Source organism: Tetrao urogallus (assembly GCF_951394365.1).
Source record: "Tetrao urogallus genome assembly, chromosome: 1".
Taxonomy (NCBI): domain Eukaryota; kingdom Metazoa; phylum Chordata; class Aves; order Galliformes; family Phasianidae; genus Tetrao; species Tetrao urogallus.
The window spans coordinates 140,566,901-140,593,027 of record NC_136813.1 but is presented as its reverse complement, the minus strand read 5'-3'; the positions used below and the strand labels follow the sequence as shown (position 1 = coordinate 140,593,027).

The 26,127-nt window shown below is 39.2% G+C and overlaps 1 protein-coding gene across 1 annotated transcript in view; it reads right to left on the bottom strand.

Moving 5' to 3' along the window:
- POLR3B (RNA polymerase III subunit B) overlaps positions 1–25,758 on the bottom strand; it is a gene marked incomplete at both ends in the record, with an annotated part of 68,464 nt that extends 42,706 nt beyond the window's left edge. The window contains 13 exons of the mRNA XM_079540287.1: positions 2,692–2,853; positions 8,276–8,410; positions 9,681–9,797; positions 10,472–10,594; positions 17,733–17,841; positions 18,823–18,940; positions 20,097–20,188; positions 21,330–21,430; positions 23,397–23,472; positions 23,966–24,030; positions 24,123–24,179; positions 25,331–25,363; positions 25,687–25,758. Of these exons, the coding sequence (XP_079396413.1) occupies positions 2,692–2,853; positions 8,276–8,410; positions 9,681–9,797; positions 10,472–10,594; positions 17,733–17,841; positions 18,823–18,940; positions 20,097–20,188; positions 21,330–21,430; positions 23,397–23,472; positions 23,966–24,030; positions 24,123–24,179; positions 25,331–25,363; positions 25,687–25,758 (1,260 nt within the window). The remainder of the gene's footprint in view (positions 1–2,691; positions 2,854–8,275; positions 8,411–9,680; positions 9,798–10,471; positions 10,595–17,732; positions 17,842–18,822; positions 18,941–20,096; positions 20,189–21,329; positions 21,431–23,396; positions 23,473–23,965; positions 24,031–24,122; positions 24,180–25,330; positions 25,364–25,686) is intronic.
- Positions 25,759–26,127: the final 369 nt, after the last annotated feature.

Below are 26,127 nucleotides of genomic sequence, written 5' to 3'. Positions count from 1 at the left end.
AGGCTATTAAATTTAGATACTACATATCTTGATTTCAAGATCCATACTCCATATATAGAGAGTTCCTGGTACCTGAGTCAGTAGATACAGCACATTTTTGTCCCAGTTGTTACTACTTGCCCCAGTCCCAACACTACCAGTCAGTCCAAAGGGAGCCAAGAGCCTGAATGTTTTCTCTAGGACTGCCACCTGCTAATTCATGTAACCTTTTGACAAACTCATGCCAGCACAGCTAACAAAGAATTTAGAGTTTGCTTGAGTAGAGTTTGCTATACTGCACTGAAATCTTTTTGCTAGGTTTCTTTATTTATACACTAACAGCATAATCTCATCTTTTGATTAACAGCAAGAAGAGAAAAATTGGGATGGATACTGGCTTATTTGCCTACATTACAGAAACTGTTAAGTAGTCATGAGAATCTGCCTTTTTCCCTTGTTGCAGAAAGGGTGAAGACATAATATCCAACAGCAAAAGGCCTCACTACTTGTTCATCCTTCTCACTCACTCACTCACTCACCATGACACTGTTACAAGACTGGAAATTATCAGAATATGAATGGAGAGTAAAATAAATCAGTAATTTATCCTCATGCTAGAAATGATTGTAACCTGAACTACCACGCAGTTCTTCTGCATCGTCCAAATGACTGAAATCTCAGCAACAGAAAAGGGAGGTAAAACACTCCCTGAAGAAATAATGTGAAAAAATTATTTATGCTTCGGAAGTGTCAGAGTGACTCCTTCAAAGCTGTCTAAAACAACCCAAACAGGTCAGGGCTGCTGCAAGATAGAGGACTTCCTGCTGAAAACTCCTGTATCAAAATTCCTTCTTCAATGGTACTGCACGATTTTGTAGGCTCTGAAATGTCTGTTAGGTCTGTACTATTTCTGCTCACTTACTCTCCTCTGGTATTTCCAGGATACACAGACTAAGTACCACTGAACACCAGTGTACAGAGGATTTAGCAGTGTTATGAATTATTCTGCATGCTACTAGTGTAATTACAAGTCTGTTAAGTTATCTCATGCTCTTTGGGACTATCACTGAAGCATTCTGGTGAGATTGGAGATTGCTGTTTCCAAGAACGATGTTTATGGTATTTGCTTAATCTCTTGAATAGTATGCACTGGGCATTGTTCCTGAGAAATGATTTTCAATGCTTAAGAGCAGATGGTGTTTAACTGCTTATGTGGCAGTAACAAAAAAAAAAGTCCTAAGATAGCGGAAGAAGGAAGACTTTACAATATGTACTGAATAGTTTGCAGATTTATCTCTGTCAGTCCAAATGGAAAAACTGGCACCAGCTAGAAGAAAGCACAAGCATTTAGAGAAACAAATCTGTCAACTGTTTTGGGTACGTGCACTATAGAGATTTAACTACGTTTCGGGCACTCATAAAATTAAATAGTGATAAGCTTTAAACACTGGGATTTGTAAGTAACAGACTAGGTTGTTTCGAATGCAATTTGTGGAGTTAATTTTATTTACAAGAAATGAAGAAAAACTTCAGTTTCGTACTAGGCAGAAAAGCCCTCTCAAGAGTTCCAAAGATTAAGAAGCAAGTTGCACACAGTCTACCAGCAACTAAAATACTTTCACTGATCTAATTTATTAAAAATTCACGTATTTCAAAGTCATTTACAAGCTACTAGCTAGATTGCAGGGATTATCACACAAACTGTTCTTGCAGATATGTGAGGTGAGAGACAAAGTTAATAATTACATCTTGCTCTTGTCCACTGGCATGAATGAAGATATCCACTCTAGTAGAAGGCAGTTATGAGCAAAAATCTAACCACGACAAATTAGACTTGATTCCAACCATTTTACAGTAACATCTGGTCTACTAGTTTTCCCAGTTAAATAGTTCAGTATCGTTATTATTTATTAAAAATTCACGTATTTCAAAGTCATTTACAAGCTACTAGCTAGATTGCAGGGATTATCACACAAACTGTTCTTGCAGATATGTGAGGTGAGAGACAAAGTTAATAATTACATCTTGCTCTTGTCCACTGGCATGAATGAAGATATCCACTCTAGTAGAAGGCAGTTATGAGCAAAAATCTAACCACGACAAATTAGACTTGATTCCAACCATTTTACAGTAACATCTGGTCTACTAGTTTTCCCAGTTAAATAGTTCAGTATCGTTATCACTGATGTAACAAAAAAAATACTGGCTCCTAGCTACAAATTTGCTCACACTAAATTTACTTCTACTAGCTAGCTCATATAATTAAAAAGGCATCACTCTTCAAAGAGCTCTTTTTTAGCAATTGTCTTTCCTTCACAATGTGTTCTTTTCCTGTCATATTTCAACCATATTTTGGACATATGATACAGCCTCAACTTAATTAGGTAATAAAAAAATATCACGAACCACATAATAAAGCAGAACGCACAAGACAGAAAGTTGGATAAACAATCTCTATTTTAAATTGGTCTGTTTCTACTGTTCCATCACAGATACTTTAAACACCTCTTTTAATTAAATGGGGAAATAAAAATTGGTTTGAAGAATAACGATTTTTCATCCAATTCCAAAAGCCATGTCCATGACAGAACTTTGCAATTTTTGATAGATTTGACCAATGACAGTGGAGCCATCAGAACAAAATTTACACCACTTCAGCACTCAGTACAGTGGAAAAATCTTGTATATTAGAATTAAACCAAAAGTACTTACTGTGGAAATGGCATTGACCATGCCATTGGTGATTTGGTCCTGACGCATGTGCTTCACTACATCAAACTGAGCTGCACGTTGCTTGGGGATTACCTGGTCAGCAATCTTTTTCAGCTCAGAGTTAAATTTTTTGAACAAATCTTCAAACAGAAGAGAAAGAAGCTGGAAATACAAAACAATTGGATTAAGGTCTGGGAAAAGTGGAAGAACGCAGGTGTTTCGATATTTCTACCCTTCTGGTCAGCTGAAATGCAGCGTTTGTTTCTTACATATTACTCTCATAAGTTTTTTTGCTTAATTTCTCAGATGTTTCACTTTAATAATTTCAAAATAGAAAGCAAAGTAAGAAGAAGAGTCTAAGCCTATCCATCTTGTTTTTGTTTTGACCTTCACAATATCTTTGCATATGCACCCATCAACAGTCAGAAAAAAAAACAACCAAACAAACAGCAATGCATCTCTTAAGAAGCATTGCAATTTAAATTCCAAATGTCAGGAGGACTAAAAACACAGCAGCTATCAAATGCCAGAAATGGTAGTTCCCAGTGTCCAAGGCACTGTAAGGCAGAACAAGCTAGGCATTCAGCCATCACAAGTCAAGATATCCTGGTGTCAGTTGTGCGATTTAATTTTTTTATGTGAAGAATTAAAACTGAATTATAACCGTATCCATTAAACGTAGTCTTAATAGCTCCTTCTCTTCTGGAAAGAATGCAAACTACTCTTCATACTATCAGAGGGATGGGCCATTAGATTTCACTTGCTTTTCTCCACTTACATGTCACAACCAGACTGATCAAAGTGTTAGCCAAATGACACTGTAAAGCAGCTACATAGATTATAAAACATCATTTTCACTAGCATCAGAGCATTTAAATATGACAAGATCTACTAGAAACTCACACAGTTGTACGATTAGGCAATATAAGATTGTCACTACCTTTCACAGAGATTAAGAGTAGACTAAGACAGTCTACACTAAAGATGTAAAGAGCATTTAGTGTGCAGTCATTAAAATGTAAAACCTTATATAGAACAGTGATCATGTACACTGCATGTTAACTCTTGACAAAAACAGAACCCTATTTCCATTCAGAATAGAGAGCCTTCAATAAAAACTTTTTTTTTTTAAACCTGGTCTTGATACATGATGAAGGTGTTGGAGACCCTCTTCCTTCCTGATCCTTGTAGTACCATTTTACAATGCAACTTCCTCTTACTACTGTTAAAAGAAACTCAGTCACCTGAGACTCACTGCAGTGTCACAGCTTTTTTAAAGCCAAATTCAACTAGAAATGAAAACATCTTTCATGAAGTATTATATTAGGAAGGACAACCCACTGGCATCTCCAAAAATCAGATTATGAGAGATGTGTTTCAAATGGAGGGAAAAGGGATGTGCACAGTTTTAAGATGTCTGAAAGTCTTGTTAAACACAAAACAGAGTGTTTTGAGGTCAATCCTGGTATGCATTTAATCTCAACAGGTTTCTGTGCAGAAACTTTTGATAAAAACATGTCACATACAAAGACAATAGTTCCATTTTTGATTTCTTGATCTTAAAATCTTTACAAAGTCTCCTAGTTCCACGTGCTGTAGGGATTATAACATCATCCTTCTTCTCTGAAATAATAAAGCCAAACCCCAAGTACACAAACTTTGCCAGTCTGAAAAGTGTTATGCTTTGCTAATTTCACTCACGGACTCTCAGTTTGTAAGAGCTCTGACTATCTGGCAAGGCAGAGTCTCACAATAACCACATTATTTAGGTCAAGAGTGGGCGATTAAAGAAAAAGGATGGAATGCCAGTGATAATATTCAATGGATTTCATAGTTAGTCCAGGGCCTTTCAGCCTGCTTAAGTCAGGATCACTAAAGAGCAAATTATATTAAAGAAAAAAAAATACTGACAGCTCATCAATTGATTTTCATTGAAAATCCAAAGAAAAATTAATAAAGAAGTTAAGCTGCTGAAATACAGTTTCACCAATTAGCTTAATGTCAGAGAATTCTAATTAGGCGCCTTGAGATTGCTATTTAGCGTTTAAGCCTTTTGAGTGCCAAATTCTCCCTTTCACACAAACTGGTTGCAAAATTAAAGACATTAGGCAGCCTTAATTATATTATCAGAACAGCTGGGATTAGCCAATCTCTGAAGTCAAGGCGGTATTCTTTTGTCACAGGGTAGAAATCCCTTGCTTTCCAGGGTGCCGGATTTTGGTGCTGTTCCATATCTCACCCATACAAAGCAAGCTGCATTAGAAACAAAAAAAAAATGAGGACAAAGAACAGAGTAATGCTTAGCAAATAATGAACACATTAAGGAAACAGAAAAGGTAGGTGAAAAGATTAAGCCTGAAATCGGTAGGTTTTGCTAACACCTCAGCTGGCACCTGGCCTACCAAGCCTCTCGTGGCAGAAAGACTAAGAGAAAGCTCTGTAAACCAGCTTGGCTAGTGGATACAACTCTGTTATCTAAAGCTAAAGCACATTTCGTACTCTCTTGTCCCATGGGGTGTGAAATTAGCAGCTATTGTTTTCACACATCTTTATAAACACAATGCCTTTTATGTCTCTGCATTGTTTAGACCGCTATGTTTTTCTCCTCACATGGGAATCTTTTCTTTTTTTTCCTTTATTCAAATTATAAATCAACAGGATTTTTATTCCAGGAACATGCTGGCATGAAAAGAAAAAATAACAACAACAAAACCCCCTCACTGCTCATTTTATCCGCACAAACTTTAGCTAAACACAAACATTTAGAAACTGACAAAAAAAAAAAAAAAAAAAAAAAAAGATTTCTACACTTCTTAGTCAGTAATCAACAATATTAAACTGATAACACGGCAGAGAGGAATTCAAGTGTTCAGCTTGAAATGAGCATTTAAAATATCACAAGGGATCCATAACTGCTCTTAAGCAAGTGTTACAGCCTCCCCCCTGTGCAGCTCTCCTTGATGTAGAAAAAATATGCATTGCCTTTGTTATGATGATCCTCTACATTTAAGACCCCTTCCCAGTTAATTTAAAACAACTTTGGTTGTTAACATCTGTGAGCAGAAGCCTTTTTCTTACAGCCTGTAAAAACTTCTTTCCGCTTTATTTTCTGCCTCTAAATTATCAAGAAAAATAACTACTTTTCAGTCCAGCTAAACAAGAGCATATGATAGAGCACTAATTACATTGATTTACAGCAACAATGCTACAGCAAAATAAATAAATAAAAAAACAAAACAAAAAAAGCCCAACAAACCCAACAAATAAATCCATTGTAGACTGAAATATCTGTCCCACTAGAATATTGAAATTATGTCTTATTATTCTGCTTTGCTACAAGAGTAGAATCCTAACGGACAATTACACATTAAGTTGAAGAAAAGAATTCCTTTCCTATGTGGTTAAGAATTTTCATTGTTTAATTTGTACTCAGAGCATCATCTTAATTCTGCTGACAACTAGGAAGCAAAGTACATTTTTATTCTGAAGTGACTGCAAACTGTGTGTGCACATGCAATCTGTATTTGCGTTCACACATGTGGATGAGAACAAGCGTGAGTGGGAAGGAAAACAGGGATATGAGGCAACATGCACTGTACTCCTAAATAAAAGTACAGTAAGATGAGAATTCCCATAAGACTGGAACAGAAACTGATGGATACTGTTATTTGTACTGCAACAGAAACCCCAATGCAAAGGACGTGGGGAGCAGAAATGCAGTTTCCCATGGTAAATTATGCATATTTGTTTGGATTTCTGATACGTGATCAATAATTACAGATTATATTGACTGCAATAACTCCAATTTAAATTCACAGAGATTAGAACAATGAATTCCAATTGTTATCTAAAGAAAACATCCATGCCAGGATAATTAAGCTGTTCCTTCACCCAATAGGCAAATTCCTACTGCTTTAGGAAAACATGGCGGGTTGATGGTTGGACTATATGATTTTAGTGGTCTTTTCCAACCTTAAACACTCTATGACTTTCTAAACTTCATTTCGCCAACAGCTGTTAGCCACCAGCCTCTTTGCAAAAGAATGGTGCCAATCATGCATAAATTCAGCAAGCAAAGAAACCCATGCACTCTACTTTAATTAGTCAGTCAAGTTAACCTACTATTTTCAGAAATTTCAAATAATCCCTCCTAGTTCTGCCTTTAGCAAGCTGAAGATTTCTCCCACTAGCCATTTTCTGTCAGAACCAGAAGGCACACAGCTGCACCCAGAAAAGACAGCAAGAGCTTCTGAAGCAAATCAAGTGTTTGCGCTTCCATTTTTGAAGGCTCAAAACAGAGCTTATTGCCAGAAAAGAAGTATCTAGTAGGACTTTAAACCACACACTAATCATGTTACTCTAAATGCTAGATGAGCAGTTGATAACAAATAACTAATTATAGGGACTTCTCCAAATTACAGATGGCTCAAGAAGTTGTTCTTGCTCAAGAAGTCTTGCATCTGGGGAGGAATAATTGCATGCACCGGTACAGGTTGGGGGATGACCTGCTGGAGGGGAGCTCTGCGGAAAGGGACCTGGGTGTCCTGGTGGATGACAGGTTGGCCATGAGCCAGCAGTGTGCCCTTGTAGCCAAAAAGGCCAATGGCTTACTGGGGTGCATTAAAAAGAGCGTGTCCAGCAGGTCGAGGGAGGTGATCCTCCCCCTCTACTCTGCCCTGGTGAGGCCTCATCTGGAGTACTGCGTCCAGTTCTGGGCTCCCCGGTACAAAAAAGACAAGGATCTCTTGGAAAGAGTCCAGCGGAGGGCCACGAAGATGGTGAAGGGCCTGGAGCATCTCTCCTATGAGGAAAGGCTGAGTGAACTGGGTCTGTTCAGCCTTGGGAAGAGAAGACTGAGAGGGGACCTGATCCAGGTCTATAAATATCTAAGGTGTGGGGGGCAGAATGGCGAGGCCAGACTGTTTTCAGTGGTGAGTGGAGACAGGACAAGGGGAAACGGCTGGAAACTGCAGCATAGGAAGTTCCGCACAAACATGCGCAAGAACTTCTTTACAGTGAGGGTGACGGAGCACTGGAACAGGCTGCCCAGGGAGGTGGTGGAGTCTCCTTCTCTGGAGAAGTTCAAGACCTGCCTGGATGCCTACCTGTGCGACCTGCTGTAGGGAACCTGCTTTGGCAGGGGGTTGGACTCGATGATCTCTGGAGGTCCCTTCCAACCCCTACAATTCTGTGATTCTGTGATTCTGCTAGCTGTTGCAGAAGCTGGGTTCTCCACAGAGGCTCAGCCCAGGCTTAATATGTAAGTTCTCTCAGTACAATGCTTCTGTATGGGGGGATGGATTTACTGCAGAAGTCTTGGCACTGACAAAGGTACAATGGAAGTAAAACTGATGCAGTATTAACAGTTTTGCCTTTTCATTTGTTGGAGGGGCAGAACAGAAGTCAGGATACAGTTTATTAGTCCAAACAACCTATCCATGAGTAAAAACAGAAAAGCTAATGAAAATAAAACCAGAGGAAAATGCTTCAATTGAGAAGGCAGGAATTCCCCTTACTATACCTCTTTTAAAAACAGGTACTAACAAAACCCCAAAAGAGCCTTAGCTCTGAAGTAAAATCCTACCTGCCCTGCCAACTCCAAGCGTTTATTTCCATAGTAGTCTCTGTCATCTACTTTATTTTCTCCTTGAGCCAGAATTACTCTGCGCACCATTACTGCTGTGTAAATGCATTTGGCACGGAAATTGAACTCCTTCACCTGTAATGAAAGAAATGAAGAACAAACTGATGTTTCAGGACCAATTCCTCAGTTTTGACTCAGACACCAATTTAAAACACAAGAGAACATGGCTGGACAAAAGGATTACAAAATAGCATTCTGTAGTTGAGAATGTTCTCTATCAAATAGCGTTACTGTCCTCTTTGTATCTGTTGTAGTTTCCATGGAAATAAGCTGGAGGCATTACTTTCAGAGCAAGTAGTACAGGTACAGGTAAGGACCTGAAGTAACAGCTGACAGTGTCAGTGGTACAGCATTTCATAAACAGATTACTTTTGACTCAGTTAAAATATTTTTCTTCAGTTTGAGGATGATTTACTTCATCTCAACAACAAAGCAAAGAAAGACGTTTCTTCCATGTCAGCAAAGCTCTTCCACACGAATTGCACTGATTTTTCCATATAGAAGTTTTTCATCTCTCAGTCAATATCTGGGTAATCTGGGATAAGGATCATTTTTTTTTACTGCTCATTTTCAAACTCTAGCTTGTTGCTCTCACAGAGAAGATTTGCAGCTGTCTTATTTCATATTTTGACCACACAAACCAAATCCGTACTTCTCCCTTGATTGAAATCACACTTTCCAGAAGTCCACCCGTCTTATTCCCAAAACTAACTGGGATAAAACTTAAAGTTCTTGCATTATAGGAGCATTTCTGTGAGGAGGATGAGAGAGAGGTTTGTTCAAAACTTGTCATTGTTGCATCCTGATCAGCTTCTGTAAGACCATCAGTTCCTGTTTTGTTTTCAAAAGGACTGATGTCATTGCAACCAACACCATTTCTGGCCATCACTTTTGTAAAAGACTAAAAAAAATAATACTTTCATATTTTCCTTAAGTGAATGTTTTTCCATTGTGAATATTTTGCATATTTGGTCATTTTTTGCTATGTTTTTTTCTTTTAAATCCCAACTAGCACCAAAGTTGCTCCTACGCCACCATGTTCTAAAGCAGGGCAAGAGAGTAACAGAGGCTGAACACAGACCAAACAGAACATCACCATCTAAAATACTCCAAAAGCATCTAAAGTCTCATATCACTTCTGGGTTTTCTCTCCTTAGCTGCATGATTTTATTAGAAGTCTGTTTAGCTCTAGAATGACACAGTCTGCAGTTCTTTGTGTGAGAAGTTTTCAGGTGCTATATCATTACAGACATACAGACATCATTACAGAATGAAAGAAGAAAGAACTGGACATCTCTAAAAATAACCACACAGATCTACTTCAGGTAAAGAAAACATTACATACAAGAACGTGGGTCAGAATTGTTGATGCTAGCAGTTCTCGTGCTTCTTCCATCTTCGTTTTCTTTGGGCCTCCCCACATCCTTTGCCTTCGTACTTTGTTTCCAATGTACTTCAATGCCTGTCAAGTGAAGCAATTAACTTCAGTTAATATCAGAGCTGTAACCTATAAAAACACACATATCTTTGCTTTCCTTAATCAATCAGTGCAAAGCCACAAGCTACAGACAACACAAACTTCAAGCAAGGTGGAAAATAAGAAACTGCATAAGCGATGCTAACAAAAAAAAATCTCAAGAACTGAACACGACTATGATTATAATACATGCATATGTATTGCCTATCTTGTCCTGATAACATCTGGAATTGGAAGTGTTGCAAGATTATGATTACTACAATGAGGATTGTAGGTATAAGAAAAAAGATTGTGTAAATACCAAAGACATCTAGTTTATCTCATTAGGCTTTTTCATCTCCAGTTCTTTTGTGTACTTGCTGAGTTTCATCTAGGTATAAAATGATGAGGTGCACTCTGAATTTAAGGATGTCACTACTTTTCACATGCATTACAACATAACCCCAGGCTTCTGAAAACAAAGAATTTATTGACTTTGCTTCCTTTCAGTTAAGCAGTTCAGAGCAAAGCCTAACTTTCAACAGGGCCTGCTGCCTAAAAGCCCCTGGCTTAAACTATCTCTGCAAAAAAACAAAGTGTATGTGGACTGCTGACAGAGCAAAGTGGTCAATATAATCATCTTTAGATTTTATAGCTACTTGCAAAAAGAAAAGATGCACCTGCATCTGTGTAAAAATTTGAGCTTTTTGGCACTCTTCCAGACTAGGAGCAAATGCAGCCATCACGTGTTCCTCTGTGCCAATCATCTGTACAATCTCTTGGTCACTTTCAACACCCATGGCCTAGGAAAAGAAGAAAAGACAGAAACAGCACAGGCTTTATGTTTACTCACTGACATTTGCTTATGCTAATTTGGTATTGTTTGTCTGCATTACTACTAAGCAAGAGCTAGTTCTTCCCTCAGAAACTGTGCCATCTGGCACTGGCAGTACATATTTTAGCTATGGAAGAACCCAAAATGGAAATCTTGATAAGCAGCAGGAACACACACACACACTCTTTAGACAACAGTTAAATTCCACACTTCTTTTGTGAAAAATAAGTAACAACCCTACATGTGTAAAACCAAAACCAACTCAGAATCTACAACAAAGGAAGGTGAAATTACTTAAAAGATTACACATGGTCTCTTACCACAAGCAATTTGGCAAATGCAATTGTCTACGATACAGCACGTCCTATTGGAGAATTATTATTATTATTATTATTTTTTACAATACACCTCTTCTCCAGCTCTTTGCATTTAGAAGATGACTTCACTGCACAGTTCCACTTGAAAGCCATTCTGTTATTTCGGTGATCCTTGGACACCTTGTTAGGCTTTATACCACAGAAAAAGCTTAATAAACTAAGAAAGCGCTTAACAGGTTTAAAAAAAATCTCTCTATCAGTAAGTGTTTCAAGGTGGCAGCCAGCAGTGAAGGCCTTTGTGGATTCCAGATGGTGCTAAAGCTCCCCCTTCACACATTTGTCTGGAGCTCTGCCATATCAAGAAACAGAATAATCTCACTAAACCTCTTCTGGTTGACTTATAATACGTTTCTCAGAAGTTTGGGAGGAAGTTACGTTTGCATTCATATTGTTCTTCAAACTGCCAGCCACAAAGACCATTGTAAATAATGGCCTATGTAGACTCTGCATTCTGGTTTTCATTAAAAACTGGCAGTGTCTCAAAAAGCTACATTTTCCTCAAAAATGCACAAATACCTTTCCTTCTTTTTGCCTTCATGGGGTGTTATTTTGCCTAATGCCTACCTAATGCTATCGCTTTGCAGAACTGCTGCCCCAATTGTGAAGTACCCAGCTTTTTCTTTTTTCTTCTTTCTTTCTCAACAAGGAGGCCGAAGTTCTTTCAACTTAGAACTTTCTCTCTTCACCTTGTGGTTTATTGGAAATTAAAAGCAGCGCAAAAGTAGCACAACCCATTAAAACTGTGAGAATGGTTCAGTTTTGACGCGAAGCACAGATCACTACTCCATTTATCTCAGACAAATTTGAGTGTCAAATCAAGACAGTTAACTGCACCAGGTAAGAGTGGTTCATCCCAGTTCATTCCTACCAGGTAGTCATACCATCGATCTCAAGGCACTTCTCAGAACCAGAATTTGCCTGTCTGATATGACTGTAGTTAACTTATGTGACTATTTTTCAGATACAACTATGCTACCTCATCCTTTCAAATAAGGTCACTTAGTAGTAAAAAAAACAAAAAAAACAAAAAAAACAAAAAAAAACAAACAAAAAAACCACTTCAGAGAAGTAAATAAAATCCATCACAAGTCAGTCTTATACGAAAAGCATGAAAGCTTTACCATAGTCATTTTCCACGCTTCTAGAACTTAGAAGCTAGCCAGCAAACCAATTTAGGAACCACTACTTGATTGACACCATTGTTACACTTAGTTCTAATAAGAAGAACATTTTATGAAGGGAATTCTTCATACTGCTCCAGGCACACATACCAGGAGCACATTTAGCTAGAACACATCAAATACAAGTTGATAAGGCATTGCTCCATATCCTGCCACCAGATTTAAGGTAAGAAGGCAACCAGATAGTAAGAATCGTGTGAAATGTGAACAGAACAAGCGGGGAAGAAAAAAACCAACAAAAATATCAACCCGCAGTTTTATTATGTTCTTTTGTCCCTTTAAAAACAGAAAGTTGCAGTCAATTAGAAAAGGTTGATCATTTCTTCTAACTTGACAAATAGTCTGATTAAAATTCGGACAACATACAGATGAAAATAGGACATACCATCATACCACTACAGATTTTCTAGTTCAAATTTGCAGCAGCAAAACTCACTTGAAAATTCAAAAGCTGTTAAGTGGGAAAGGCTGTAATATAATGCATATTGTATTATTACAGAAATACAAACTGGGGAAATTAATTCATGAGTAGTAATAACTACAATTTCGGGCAAATAACTAAGAAAGATATGCTGATGTAGTAGCCTACAAATAAATCCATGTATTCTCTTCTGCGTTCTAAAAAACCAGTCAGAGCTGCACATACAAATCCACCTACATGCAGTGTGAATGGGGCAAACAAGAGACACATACTGGTATGAGATGTTTTCTTTGTTGGTAAGTTCAGGACAAGTGCAACACAAGGGCTATCTTCTCCACTCACCCCCCAACAAAAGGAAAAAAAACACCAACTAACCCAAGTCCCCCAGACAAAAACCCACTCCTGAATTAACTTATAACATCGTTAGGATAGTAACATGACATTCTTGGGTTGCTACTTGTGTTACAGGAACACTGCCACGGGATAAACCATGACAAATACCAAAGATGTGTGAAGTGCTACTGATCCCAGGACAAAGCTGATAGAAAGAGAATTAACATTAAAGCACAGTTAGCCACAAGTTCTCTTGTTCATTTTTGTTTGGAAGGCAATGCTGCAAAAGAACAACTTCACAGGAAAGTGGGGGACAGAAGGAAGGGACACGATGCAAAGGGATGACTTAGAAAGAGCAGTGACGGGATTAGAAAGGAGATGGCAGCAAGATGATGAAGAGCGTGGTTGGAAGTCTAGCAGTCAATGGATGCAATAGAAGTCAAAGCAAACATTAACAATACTCATATTATTCTGGGTTCAAGTGGGATAAAGTGCTCCAACTATGGTCAACTGCTTCCTAGGACTGGGGAGGATCCTGTTGCACAAAGTCTGTATGTGTATGTGTGGATACACACACTCGTAACACACGATAAAGTGTGCATGAAAGAGTGAGAGCCCAGTTCTTCCTCCCCCAGCTTGTGTCTTAATGATGATGTCTAGGCGTTTCCATGGCACTTGCCTAGAATGTAGCTCTGCAGTCCATCAGGCTAAATTACAGAACGGAGACAGGCAGATGACTGGATTAAAAAGATGTCAGGGAAGTTCAAGGTTGACATCACAGACAGAATTGGTCTGGAGCTTTCATAATTCTAAAGATACGAGCTATGAAACTGTAGCCATGGAAACACATAATTCTGTGGGTCCAGCAAGACCACCACTCAGCTGTTCCTCCAGGGTTGCATCTTAATGGCTCCAAGGCTAACATAATTTTTTTTTTAATATGAAACTCAACCCACTGTTTACATCTTTTGCTGCAGGTCTTAGAGCATCTCCCTACAACCTCAAGATAATTCATCCAGCAACTTGTAACATAAAATTCAGCTTTTGAGCCTGCCCTTGGCTACATATAACTCTCTTCCTTCTCCAGCTGGTTTTAGTGCAGCACTCAACCTTCATCTACTTCAGCGCCCAGAGCCTACCCAATCCAGGCCATACATCCAAACCAAAAATAGTCTTTACCTTAAAACAGCTCTAATTCCCTGCAAAAATGGCAGCAGCATCTCATCTGTAACCTGATGTTTTTCAAAATAGGAAAAACAGACACTGTAAATATTGCTCTGGTTGCACGTGTATATTAACTAATAAAGCAACCTTATTCAGTAAGCAAGTTACTTTTGTCTGATGCTTTCTACTACAAGGAGTTTGAAAATCTTGGCAGATACATACTTTAGGGGACAAAATTGTTCACTTTATACTACTTCAAACCAGAAACTGCATTTACACATACAGGTGCTGCACAAGTGCTTCTGTCTCTTTCAAGAAAAAAAAAGAAAGTAAGGGAAAAATATCTGTGTTAGCACAGCAACAAAGGACTAAGTGCCCAAAAAGTAAAGAGCAGATACTTCCGAGTTTGTTCTAGTCTACTCTCAGGAACTTGTCCATTGTAACCTATCATATTTCATTTAGTTGTGGTCAATGCATTAAACTCCACAAAACCATGGCCTACATGTACTCATTCAGCACAACTTGCTGCTAAATCTTCTAATATGTCAATCACAAAGATTCTTACAGGTCAGGATGGCAGAAGAACTCATTCAGGCTTGCAGTTTAGAACAGACTACGGTTAAGGATGAACTGCAAGGCAGATGCTCCTTCTAGGATGACCCTACACAGGCTGGTTCCCCTACCTACTCACCTTAAGGGACCTTTACAGCCACACCACTATTTCCTTCTGTATAGAAAGGTGATGACAAATAACCAGTTCTAAATTACCCAAAAAAGGATGATGGTCACAAACCAGTTAAAGAAAGAAAGATTTGCTTACCCATCCCAAAGATCAAGGCTCACCAAATACTTCAGAAAGAAGGATCGCTAGGTAAAGAACATTCCCCTGTGGCTGCCAGCCTCTAATTGAGGCTTAGGGAAGCTGGTTCCACCCCTTCTGGTCACACTGGTGAAAGAACTACTTTCACCTGTGCTACCAGGGTTCCCTGTGTCCCTTCACCAGGTACTCCATCATTGGTTCAGTCTGTGAGTTAGCAATTCCCATGCTCCTTCCCTCCTCATGAAAGAAAAGAAAAGGTGGGAACAACATACAGAATCATATAACCATTAAGGTTGGAAAAGGCCACAAAGATCATCCAGTCTGACCATCAATCATATGTTCAGGCCTTGCCATAAAACGTTGTCAAGATGTGACCATGAGTCATGCCTGAAACAGGAAAGTGATCTTAGATTCTAGTCAAAATAAGCACTTTTTGAGTTTTAGGCCTCAGCTCTGTTGGTCATTGGTATCTGTAATGCTCTCTACTTCACAGCCCTTGCTCTTGAGATGAAAATGTCTAAGGGATGTTATTACCTCCACTTTGGAATTAAGGCACGGGCAGTCAAAACTTCAGACCTAAGACTGTGTATACAACTTAACTTCAGCCCTTCCAGATGCACACTGTGATACAACCTCTACGTTAGAGAAGGAATACTTACTAGTAACAAGTAAGATCCACATTCTGTGCCCTTTCTACTGAAAAGAATTACTCTCCCTGTTTTTCCAACAGATGTCCTGGGCAGAATACTGCTGTGTGAGATCTGAGTTACAAGGGGATCCTTTGGTTAGAAATTTTCTAATTTCAGAGCCAGAGACTTTGTAACTTGACTTCTAGTAGTTAAATAAAAGCTATATTTACATTCTGCAGTGACCAAGAAAAAAAAAAATCAGAAGGCAGTGTCTTCTTAATAATTAATTCAAAAAATTATTGGGATTTTTAGTTTTCAGCTGGAGAATCATCAGCAATGGAACGAAGATGTCTCAAGTTCACATGACATTGAAAGAAAAAGTAAGGAGAATGATGTCTCATGAATTCATCAAGCACTAATCAGGAATGGGGCAGTCAGAACAGTTAAAAGGGGTGCATCTAATTCCCTGCTGGACCAAATCGATATAAGGCTGTGAAAAGCACTACTGTGAGAATGTCCAACAACTGCAACCCCTTATTTAATAAATACATTTAAGTAAATATGCAACAGTTACCTGGAATTTTAAAAGTATATAAAGGCAGGTAGATAACTCTAACTCACATGGTTGGAATGTGATCAAATAGACTGTATAATGCTGCTAAAAAGAAAATAGAAAACCCACAAACCAACCCACAACCTCCTCAGACTTAATAACCCTGAGCAGTTACTCGTGCCTGTGGTCAGGTATTTATCTATACCAGCAGGGCGTGACAAAATGTAATAAAAGTCTGTTAGTGAAGGTGGAACCCAGCTGTTTGGTGCTTGAGCAAATGGATTATGGGCTACATTAACACTTTCCTGTAACAGAAAAGTTATGAATTTAATTCTGACATTCTTATGTGCATTTCTCCCCACAGATGGTCTCTCAGTCTCTTTCAACACTGGTCACGGAGACCAGATGATTTTCTCTAATCACTTCAAGTGATCAGCATCATCAGACATAAGACATTTGCTTCCCATGTCTAGAACCAATTATCTAGGTATATTCCAGAACCAAACCCAAAGCACTTCTCACAAGGAAGCTGATTCCTACAACTCAGAGCTGTGGTAACACAAAGCCTGTAGCTGCAAACTTCAGCACGCAGCACTGCTGGCAGGAACTTGATGGATGATGTGAGCGAGTGCTGACCTCTGCTGGCAATATATTTCCTCTGTAATTATCCCATTGCCAGCACTTGTTTGCCACGAAGCACTATAGGTGAAGACAGTAAAAGAGGTATAGAAGTTACTTCTGCTGGCTGGTGAATCTAGGGGGAAGGCCCTCGGTTTCCCTCTAGCAGCAAGTATCCTTGAGTGAATCAAAACGAAAGTGAAAAGCAGAGGGCAAAATAGGATAGTCTGTGGTTTCACAAGCAATGAGGGCCATGGCATGATTCTGTCACCAGCTCAACTGGCAGGGCAAATACTCCATATTCACTCCAGTTCTTGCACTGAATCAAGTCTTTTCATTGGTCTCATCAGGGACCTCTTTAAAACTATCATAGCTGTCTACATTCACTGCACTGAAGAGAGGTGTGCCTGAACCAGAGATTCTGAAGGCTATGAGACTCCATGAGTCTCCTGCCAAGAAATAAAAGCCACTCTAGTCATCTTAAAGGATTCTAGGTCTAAGAACTGCAGGGCCTCCCTAAAAGCAACCAGTTGTCTTTATGGTTATGACTGGAAGTTACATATGTCCAGTTCATGGCTATGTCATGTCACTGCATCTGAAATCAAAAGATACTGAGCCCCTCAGCAGCTCAGGGGTTCTGGGGAGAACAAAACCAGAAATGGAAACCCTTAACGTAAGTTTGCAACACAGTTCATTAGAAAGCAAGAAAAAAGAAAAAACCTTTACAACTTCCTGCAGCAACATGACTACAGGCAGAGAGACTTTACAAAGCAAGAAGGGGTAGCAACTGTTCGTCTTGGCACAGCAATGTTCTCCTTACTGAAAATAGCAGTGCTTTTCTCCTTTTTGCTGGACAACAAAGACAATATCCCAGGGGAAAAAAAAGCTTTCTTTCTTTTTCTCAGCCATGCCACGTCTTTCTGTACATATTAGCTTTTGAGAGCTGCAGTCGATCTTCATTTTTTACTAAAGCATGGATACTTATTTTTTCAAACCAAGAGTTGTATTACCTTAAAGATGATAGCAATAGGAATATCTTCTGACAGAGTGTTATGCCTCAGGTAAAATCTTCCTTGTTTCACAACCAAGTTTGTTCTGCTCTTCTTCTCATGAGTGGAACTAAAGGTAAAAAAACAAACGTATTATGTGGAACATAAAGTTTGCACTGACACTCCAAGAATCTTCTGCATAAAACTTAGCAAGCTCGAGAAATCATTTAGCTGAACTAACATTGTGTTTTCTCTTTGAAAAATTACATGACAACTGCCAGATACCATCCTTTAGCTCCAAGATGGTGGGCTATTATCATCTGTGATCTGGAAGGCCAGTATTCAGTTTACACGTGCACAAGCCCACACTTTTCAAGAGCATCTGTGTATGGTTTTACCCCTGGTTCAGACATAACCAGCAAGGCCAGTCTGCGCACAGATACTGTGACATCAACAGTAACAAGATAACAGACTAAGTTGTACTTTTTGCATCATTTAGGGGAGATGTGGGAGACCTCTAGGAAAAGACAAAATAGCCCTGACATCAGACAGTGACAAGCACTATACTATGCCAGCAGGCAGCTGCCAATAGGCAAAAAAGATAAATAAAACTCAGCTGAGGAGGAAAGGCCAGACTTAGACTACTTTTCAATTTTCAACAATTTCTGAAGTATAAAAACATTTTGTTTCCTTCTCAACTGCCTTTAGAAGTTTTAACACCAATTTGATTGAGGCAGTCAAACAAAAGGTTATACCCTATCTCCACAGCAGTGACTTCATGCTACTTGCTACGAAATGAAGTCATACATCATCAGTTATGAGGTTCAACTTGTTATATTAAAAATTAGAATCCGCTTTTCCTAGTCTAGGATGAATACTGAAGCATATGAGCAACTCCCACTGATTTTCAGGGGACTGCTGTCCTAATAGATTCTGGGACTGACATCTAACCATACAAAATGACAGAAGCAAGAGAGGAGCACTGAACACTTACACTTATTCTCCATTAAGCTATTTTAGAGAGAAAACTACTCAGCTACTTCAACTACAACAACTAATGCTCAAATTGTCATTTTTATCTTCTTCATGTAATTGCAGGCATCTACCATACCTGGTAACAGAAGCACCCACTGTGCCTTTTCTATCAGCTTCCACAATTATTCTGTTTTTGGATAACTGCTCTTGGATAAGGATGACTTTCTCTACACCTTTAACAATGAAATAGCCACCTATTCAAAAGAAAAGAAAGGTTTTGCATATCAGTATCCCTGCACCTTACTCACCTCTTTCAGTATCTTTGAATAAAAATTATTAGACAGCAAACAGTGAGTATTTAAAGGACAACACAGGAGAGCAAATTTTCTCTTAATAAAGTAAAGAATAAACTGTCTAAAAGCTATGATTTCCAGGAAAATATTCCATTAGACTAAATTGAACTTTTGCTAGGTTCAAATCCAGTCTTGGGGATCTAAGAACGTGTTTGGGAAGTGCTTGGACAGAATAAAAGTGGCCAGAGAGAGCTCTCAGTCAAACTAAACACTGTAAAGTTGGAAAAAAACAACCCTCAAACCTCTAAAGTAACCATGCTTATTTAAGGATGTTATAGAATTATTAATTTTACAGTATTGCCTGCCAGAAGAGTATATCACAAGGACGTCACAAGAGAGCTGGCCATTTCAGATACTTGTTATAAAAGAGTAAGTCTCCCACAATTTACTCACTTGCACTCTCCAGCACTCCAGGAAGAAATTTACTTTGTATTACTTTTAAAAATGTATTTCAATGTTGCAGCTAAGACAATCTAAGGAATACGCATATAAGCGATGTTTGATTCCTGCCTTAAATTGTAGCTGTCTACTCATGCTTCTCCAGCACAGAACAGTATGTCACCGTATTTTCCCATCATGAGCAAGCACAGTCCAGTATGTGCTTCAAAAGCAGTCTATTAAAAGCCAAGACCTTGCTTGTTAGAACCCTTCATCTCCTCTCTGCATATTAAAGGTTATCATATAGCACCTTATTCTCGCTTCACAGAATGCAGTAAATGAATGTTCCTGCTCTGGAGGATACTGTTTTATTCCTCTGTTTCCTCTCTTCCCTGATCTATTTCAATGCCACAAACCAGCCCCATCACTATTCCCTTACAATACATCTCTGAACAACGCTATACGCACATCCCAACTTCTTCAAACTTGCAGAGTGTCATTTTTGTGGTTGAAAGCTCTGTCTGCAAACACAAACATCCCCTGCTGTTATTTTCAAAAGCCTGATGATTTCTTTTAGCTACAGGTTTACATTTGAGAGTTCCCACAACTACTTCACAGTGGTAAGAACCATAGCAATGGGGTATTCATCTGCTCAAAAAGAACTTGAATGGAAACGTACCTGGGTCTAAAGGACATTCATTGAGTTTTGCAAATTCTGCTGGAGTTTTTCCAGTAAGAACACAATTGGAGCTACGCAGCATGATAGGCATTCTGCAAGAAAATCACAGTTACAACACAGAACACACTTAAGGTACCTAAAACATAAGCAAAATACAAACAACAAACTTTTCCTTTAATCCACTCATTTCACAGACTTCCGACATAACTTTATTTTTTAATGGAGAATACATGCTTTTTTTTGAAGTTTCCTTCACCTATTGCATACATCACAAAATGACTTAAAGAACTCAAATTTAGATGTTCTTTTAAAAAATGACTCAGACCAATAAACGTTATGACAGCACAGGGTTCTAACTGCATTATTGTGTATCATGTTCTTCTGACAAATGGGACGGATACTTACTATAGGAAGTGTAGCTTTTTAAGCACCTATCTTCTCTTTCCTGCCACTATTCCAGCTTTGGTACAGTTACATATTAAACAATGACAGTAATCCAGAGTTGGCCTTGAAAAATCTTGTCTACAAAAGACAAGACATCTTTGTGCCTTTAAACAGAGCTGTGCTATAACTGCCAGCTATTTTGCTTTTTTGGTATGGTTAAGAGCTTGTCTTTTTCTCGTGCCTGTTATTATTTCTTTATGAAACCAGATGTTCTTCACAATATTAATACCCTCAAGTCATTTGATAGTTGATAGGAAAGCATCATCAGTAAATGATACTCATCATTTCTCCAAAAACTTTGCCTTGGCTCTAAAATAAATAAATTTTAAAGTAGAGTTTAGTCTCATCTGGGAGAACCAGAGCTTGCTTTACTCATTTCACCCTCTGCTCCCACAGACATCTCTACATTTTACGTATGAAAGACTGAACAAAACACCTTTGGCTACCAAGTAAACACGATTATTCCCACTTCACAAAAAAGGTCATTTGCAGTTCTACTTTTCTTTCACACAGTTTCCTCTAGTTTTATATCAATACAAACATAGGCAACATTCATCTTTACATCAATTCTAATAAATAACCTTCTTTGGAGGAGACCAATTTGCAAAAGCTTTTGAAAAATCAGATTTTGTAACGGAGCCTATGAGCCTTACTGTGTACAGCTACTCATCAAGATTTCTCTATTGCCTCTTAAGAAGGAAGCAAGATTGGCCTGCATTTGTTTTGCAACGCAAACTTTTCCCAGCACAGCGGCAAATAAAAACAAGTACCAGAAGTTTGATATCTTACCTGCCAATGGGTAATGCATTACGGATGATCCTCTGGCTACCTCGGGTATATTCAATGTCCACCGTAATCGGGGCAGAGTAAGTCATGTCTCTCAGGCGGCACTAAAAACAGAGCAGTTCTATGGTTGGGTGGCTGAACAGTGTCTCAACACATCCCATGCTCTCTTTGTCTCTCTCTTGCTCAAGACTCAATCACTGCTATACTGATCTTTCTGGTCTGCTCTCCTCAGACTTGCTCTATTACTGTTGCTAACCCTTAGGTACTCCTGTATCTTCATGCAAGACAAGGTTTACTGCATATGCAGAACACAACAGAGCAACTGACAGAAGGTCAATTGTGACCTCATTGCACATTTTATACCTCTGATCTCCAGAACTGCAGATTTATCAGAATCCAGATGGCTAAACATATGGTCCTATACAGCTTTTCTGTGTATTGATTATGCATTACTATAAGGGAATTAAGACTATACTGCACACCGAGGGTGCATCTGTAAGGAAAAACAAGCCTCAAAATCACTGCAAACTGGTTACTCCTTCTCACCACATGAAAAAGTAAACAATTTCTCTAGTAATAAAATACTGATGTGTACAAGGAGATATAAAATTGTGACTTGTAGGAAACTGGATCCCACTGTGCTCCTGGCAACTTCATTGAATTTAAAAGTAATTGACAAGATATTCACTTCTAATTACTTCAAATTCATCTGTACAGTTGACAAAACTCAGATAAGAACTGTGTAAGAAGGAGAGTTAGATCACTTCATCAGTATTACCTGAGAAAAACAAGGCTTCAGTATTCTTTGTGTGTGCTTTGTCCACATAAAACACACTAAAACCCATTGAAAAAAAAAGAAACAATATCTAGCAATAGGCATTAGTGAGAATACTTGAGATACAAGAGTTGGTTATTCTAAATTCAGGGTGAATATGCTCCTTGAAGCATTTATTTTGCCTTCTTGTGCTTGTAAAATCACCTCACTTTACAACAGACAAGGATTTTGATTACCTTATTCTTAGGCCTGAGTTAGCCACTATTTCTCACATGCAATTTCATTCACATATAGAAAAATCTTTCCCATCTCATTTTGTGCATGTTTAAATATATTGATTTAATGCTAGCTTAAAAAATTGTCAGAACCATGAGGTGGACTCTATTACATTTAATTTATTGTTGATGGCTGAGTTATTAGCTTTACTTAAAACACTTCCATTGAGCTAAATGAGAACTGAGCCAGATTGTAGAACACAGCAATGTGGCCATGCACAAGAGGCAACAACCAGTAGAGGGCTTTTTTACAGAATCTCTCCCAACCACAGAACATCTCTGTGAAAGCTTAAGTGTACCACATACATTACATGGAAAAAAAAAAAAGGGAATAATAAGTAAATAGATACAATTTCAAGTGTGAAATATATACAATAAAAAAGAAAACATCCAAAATGGCAACTGATCTATCAGGTTGACAATAGGCTGCATGTAGATAAACAGGAAAAAGAGACGCATGTTCCAAGCTCTGTTTTTCTTCTTCCTTATATGTAACGAAGCTAGCTTACTTTCTACCAAAACCAGCAGACTTTCTAATTCCAGTCACAGCATCACTTGTTCTTCAGGAGTCTTTATTTCGGACACGCACAATCTATCTGCTAGCCTACATCCTTACAACAGGCAAAACAGCTTTACATGCAGTCCGTAAGACTAACGTTCTGCTGCAGTTTGTAAGTTATTATCAACTTCCAACTGCTCAGAATTTCTGTATTTGCTCTCTATCTGACTCAGACTTAAACACTGCAAGGGATGTACTTCCAAAGAAGACTGGGTCTGAAGTGATCTACAGTGCAAAATGTAAATGCCATGAAACACTGAACACAACTATTCACACATGTCAGGGCAATAACAGAAGGAAGAGTTACTATGTGATGTTTAAATATGAAGCTTCTTTTTACAAGCATGTGTTGAATCATAAAACGTGGCACGCTTGTGCTTGAAGTAAAATCAGATGCAGCAGTTATCTAAGGCATTACCGAGGTCAAACAAAGAATCCCTCACAAACACAAATATCGGTACCTCGTGAGGCGATACAGGTCGTGTCACATTGAAACTTTCTTCCACATCTGGAGTACCCACATAGATGTTGAGGTATCTGTAACACAAAACAATCTCAAAATGAGCCAAATGTCTTCCAGGCAACCTGAAGGAAAAGGAGTTCTACAACAAGTAGAAAATGAATTTGCTTTGATGTGAAAGTAGGTTGATTAACAATAAGCAATGATTCTTCCTAAAGTAACCCATTGTATTTGAACACCGTTATAGTTAGTTAAAACTTAAACTGCACATACAAAAATAAACCCAGATCACCTTTGCAAAAAGGGAAATGGAGATTCCCCTCCATCACCTGAAACTGCTAAGTTACAGAAAGATAGTGACATAAAGCATTGTTAACAACAGAGTTAACTCTATTTATCAGAATTATTATTTAAGCATCTGTGTGTACGTGCTCCAACTAAGGGGAAAGCATGCAAGAGCTTTACTTCTTTTACGCCCAGGCTGATGCTTGTAAACACTTCACAGTCAATAACAAACCCATGTAACTTTATGCAAGCTACTCCTGATAGGGAAACCAGCTTTATGCTTACTTCAAGTACCACATTGGATCAGCATCACTTGTCACTTTTTCATTGGCTTTCATGATTTTCTTTATCTGAAAAAAAAAAAGAAAAAGAAAAAAGAACTGAATCATTTCTTTTTTTTCTGACTACTAACAGCCAGCCCCTTCCCACCAGGAAAACATACCTCCACATTGATAAAATAGTTGAATGAGTCTATGTGCTGCTTCACAAGTCCTTTCACCTGAAAAATACATGCATGCAGCAAATAGCATCAGCTTTAATAATACTGATCATATAAGGCAGACATTGAAATATAAGCATTTATAAGTGCTTCTGAATCACTGTTAAATTTTTTTGGTGGACAAATTTCTTAGAACTGACTGAACAATCTGTCTGGTTCCACACTATATGTTTCCAAGTCTACACCAGAGCTGAAACAGAGAAGTAACTCAGGAAATGCAAAAGCAAGCACCAAGCAGATTCTGAAGTTATATAAGCAGAAGATAGTGACTGCATGTCAAAATATCTTTTGTCTTTTTGTAGCACAACTAACCATTTGTGTTACTTGAGAAAGCAGTGATCTTCAGCCTGGGAAAGGCAGCTGCCAGAACGAGAGGGAGCCAGTGAGAGCAGAGAAGTGGGGTGTTAAGGAAGTTGATAATGAAGGGAACAGCCACACAAGGACAAGACAGACTCTCATAATAAATCTGAATTTGATTTCTAGGTAGGAAGAGCACTTGCTCATATGTAGTATCACAGAACCAACAGCACCCTGTTTTCCTGCAAGATCATGATGCCACAAAAAAAAAAAAAAAAAAAAAAAAAAAAAAAAAAAAAAAAAAAGCTGCAGGGACTGTACACTGAGAAGGAAGGGAATTAACAAAGTCAGGCTGAAAGATGCCTGGTTGAAGGGGGCAACACTTCCAGAAACTGATTAGAGAGGTGCAGAGGTGGCCGCTGTTCTGCAGAGGTACCTGTGTATACCATAGGCTTCACCTTCCCCACACAGTTCTTTCACCACTCTGCCCCTTTCCATTCTCACTTCCAGCTGCCAACTACCTGTTATTGCAATTCATTTTAAGTAGAACTGTGCCTTTACCTCATACCAGATTATGAGAATAGCACTGAAATCAAGCAATCTCGGCGCTCAACCAAGCTCTGATATTTGTGAGCAAAGATATCCGCACACTGCAGCCTCTGCAGAATGCAGATCTGGGTTTCCCTGCAACAAAGACAACTGCAGATCCAACAGCAGCGTTTGCAGAGAGCTGATATAAAGACCACGAGGAAGGCATTGGGGTGCAGTGGGAGCCTAAACAACTGCACTGCCCTGCCAGAACTGAAGCACAAAGAGCTCAGGGTGTTCCCGCCTGGGGCGGTGCATCCACTGACCTTGAGGAACGCGGGAAGGAGCCTCCATTTCTCCTGCAACCAAAACACACAGTGGGAAAGTTGGTTTCCAAAGGGTGACCAAACATGTGTGACAGCTAGCAATGGTTTTTGACAGTAGTTACATTTCACGTCACTTAGGAAAGAATAAAAGACCGCCCAAAGTCAGCTCAGACGAGCAGAAACACCCCGAGGGATGACTGGGACCACCTCAGCAGCCCCCACGTGCTGCGCAACACCGACCAGGGGCAACACCCAGGCGCCAGCAGCACTCTCAGGTCTCCCTGTTGCCGCAGAAGAATCGCCGCTCCTCGCCCCGCGGCTTCCCCCTGCCTCCTGCCCTCCGCCGCTGCCCTCACCTCCACTGCGCTCACGGGGGCCGCCGCCCGCTCCGCCGTCACGGCGCCCAACTCCGCCGCCAGCGCCTCCATCTCACCCGGCGGACCCGGCGGAGCGTGTGCCGCGGTGTAGCGACCAAACGGGTCCCTGCTCCTCCTCGCGGAGCCCGAACGTTCCGGGCACGGGCAGTTCCGAAGCTGTCCGACCTCGCGCGGCTGAATGATTTGCTCCTAGCGCACAAATGCTCCAAACAATTCAATCTTCCCTTGAATGCCTCCGCTTGTTTTTTTTGGGTTTTTTTTTTTTTTTTCTGGTTTTGTTGTCCTAAAAGCAGATTTGCCTCCCGGTGTGCAACGAGTCATCACATGCTCAGAGGAGACATTGCTTATTTATTTCAGGATTGCAAACCTGGGTGCTGGTGGGTTTCCATAGGTCACACGCAAGCACAAAATGATCTGCAC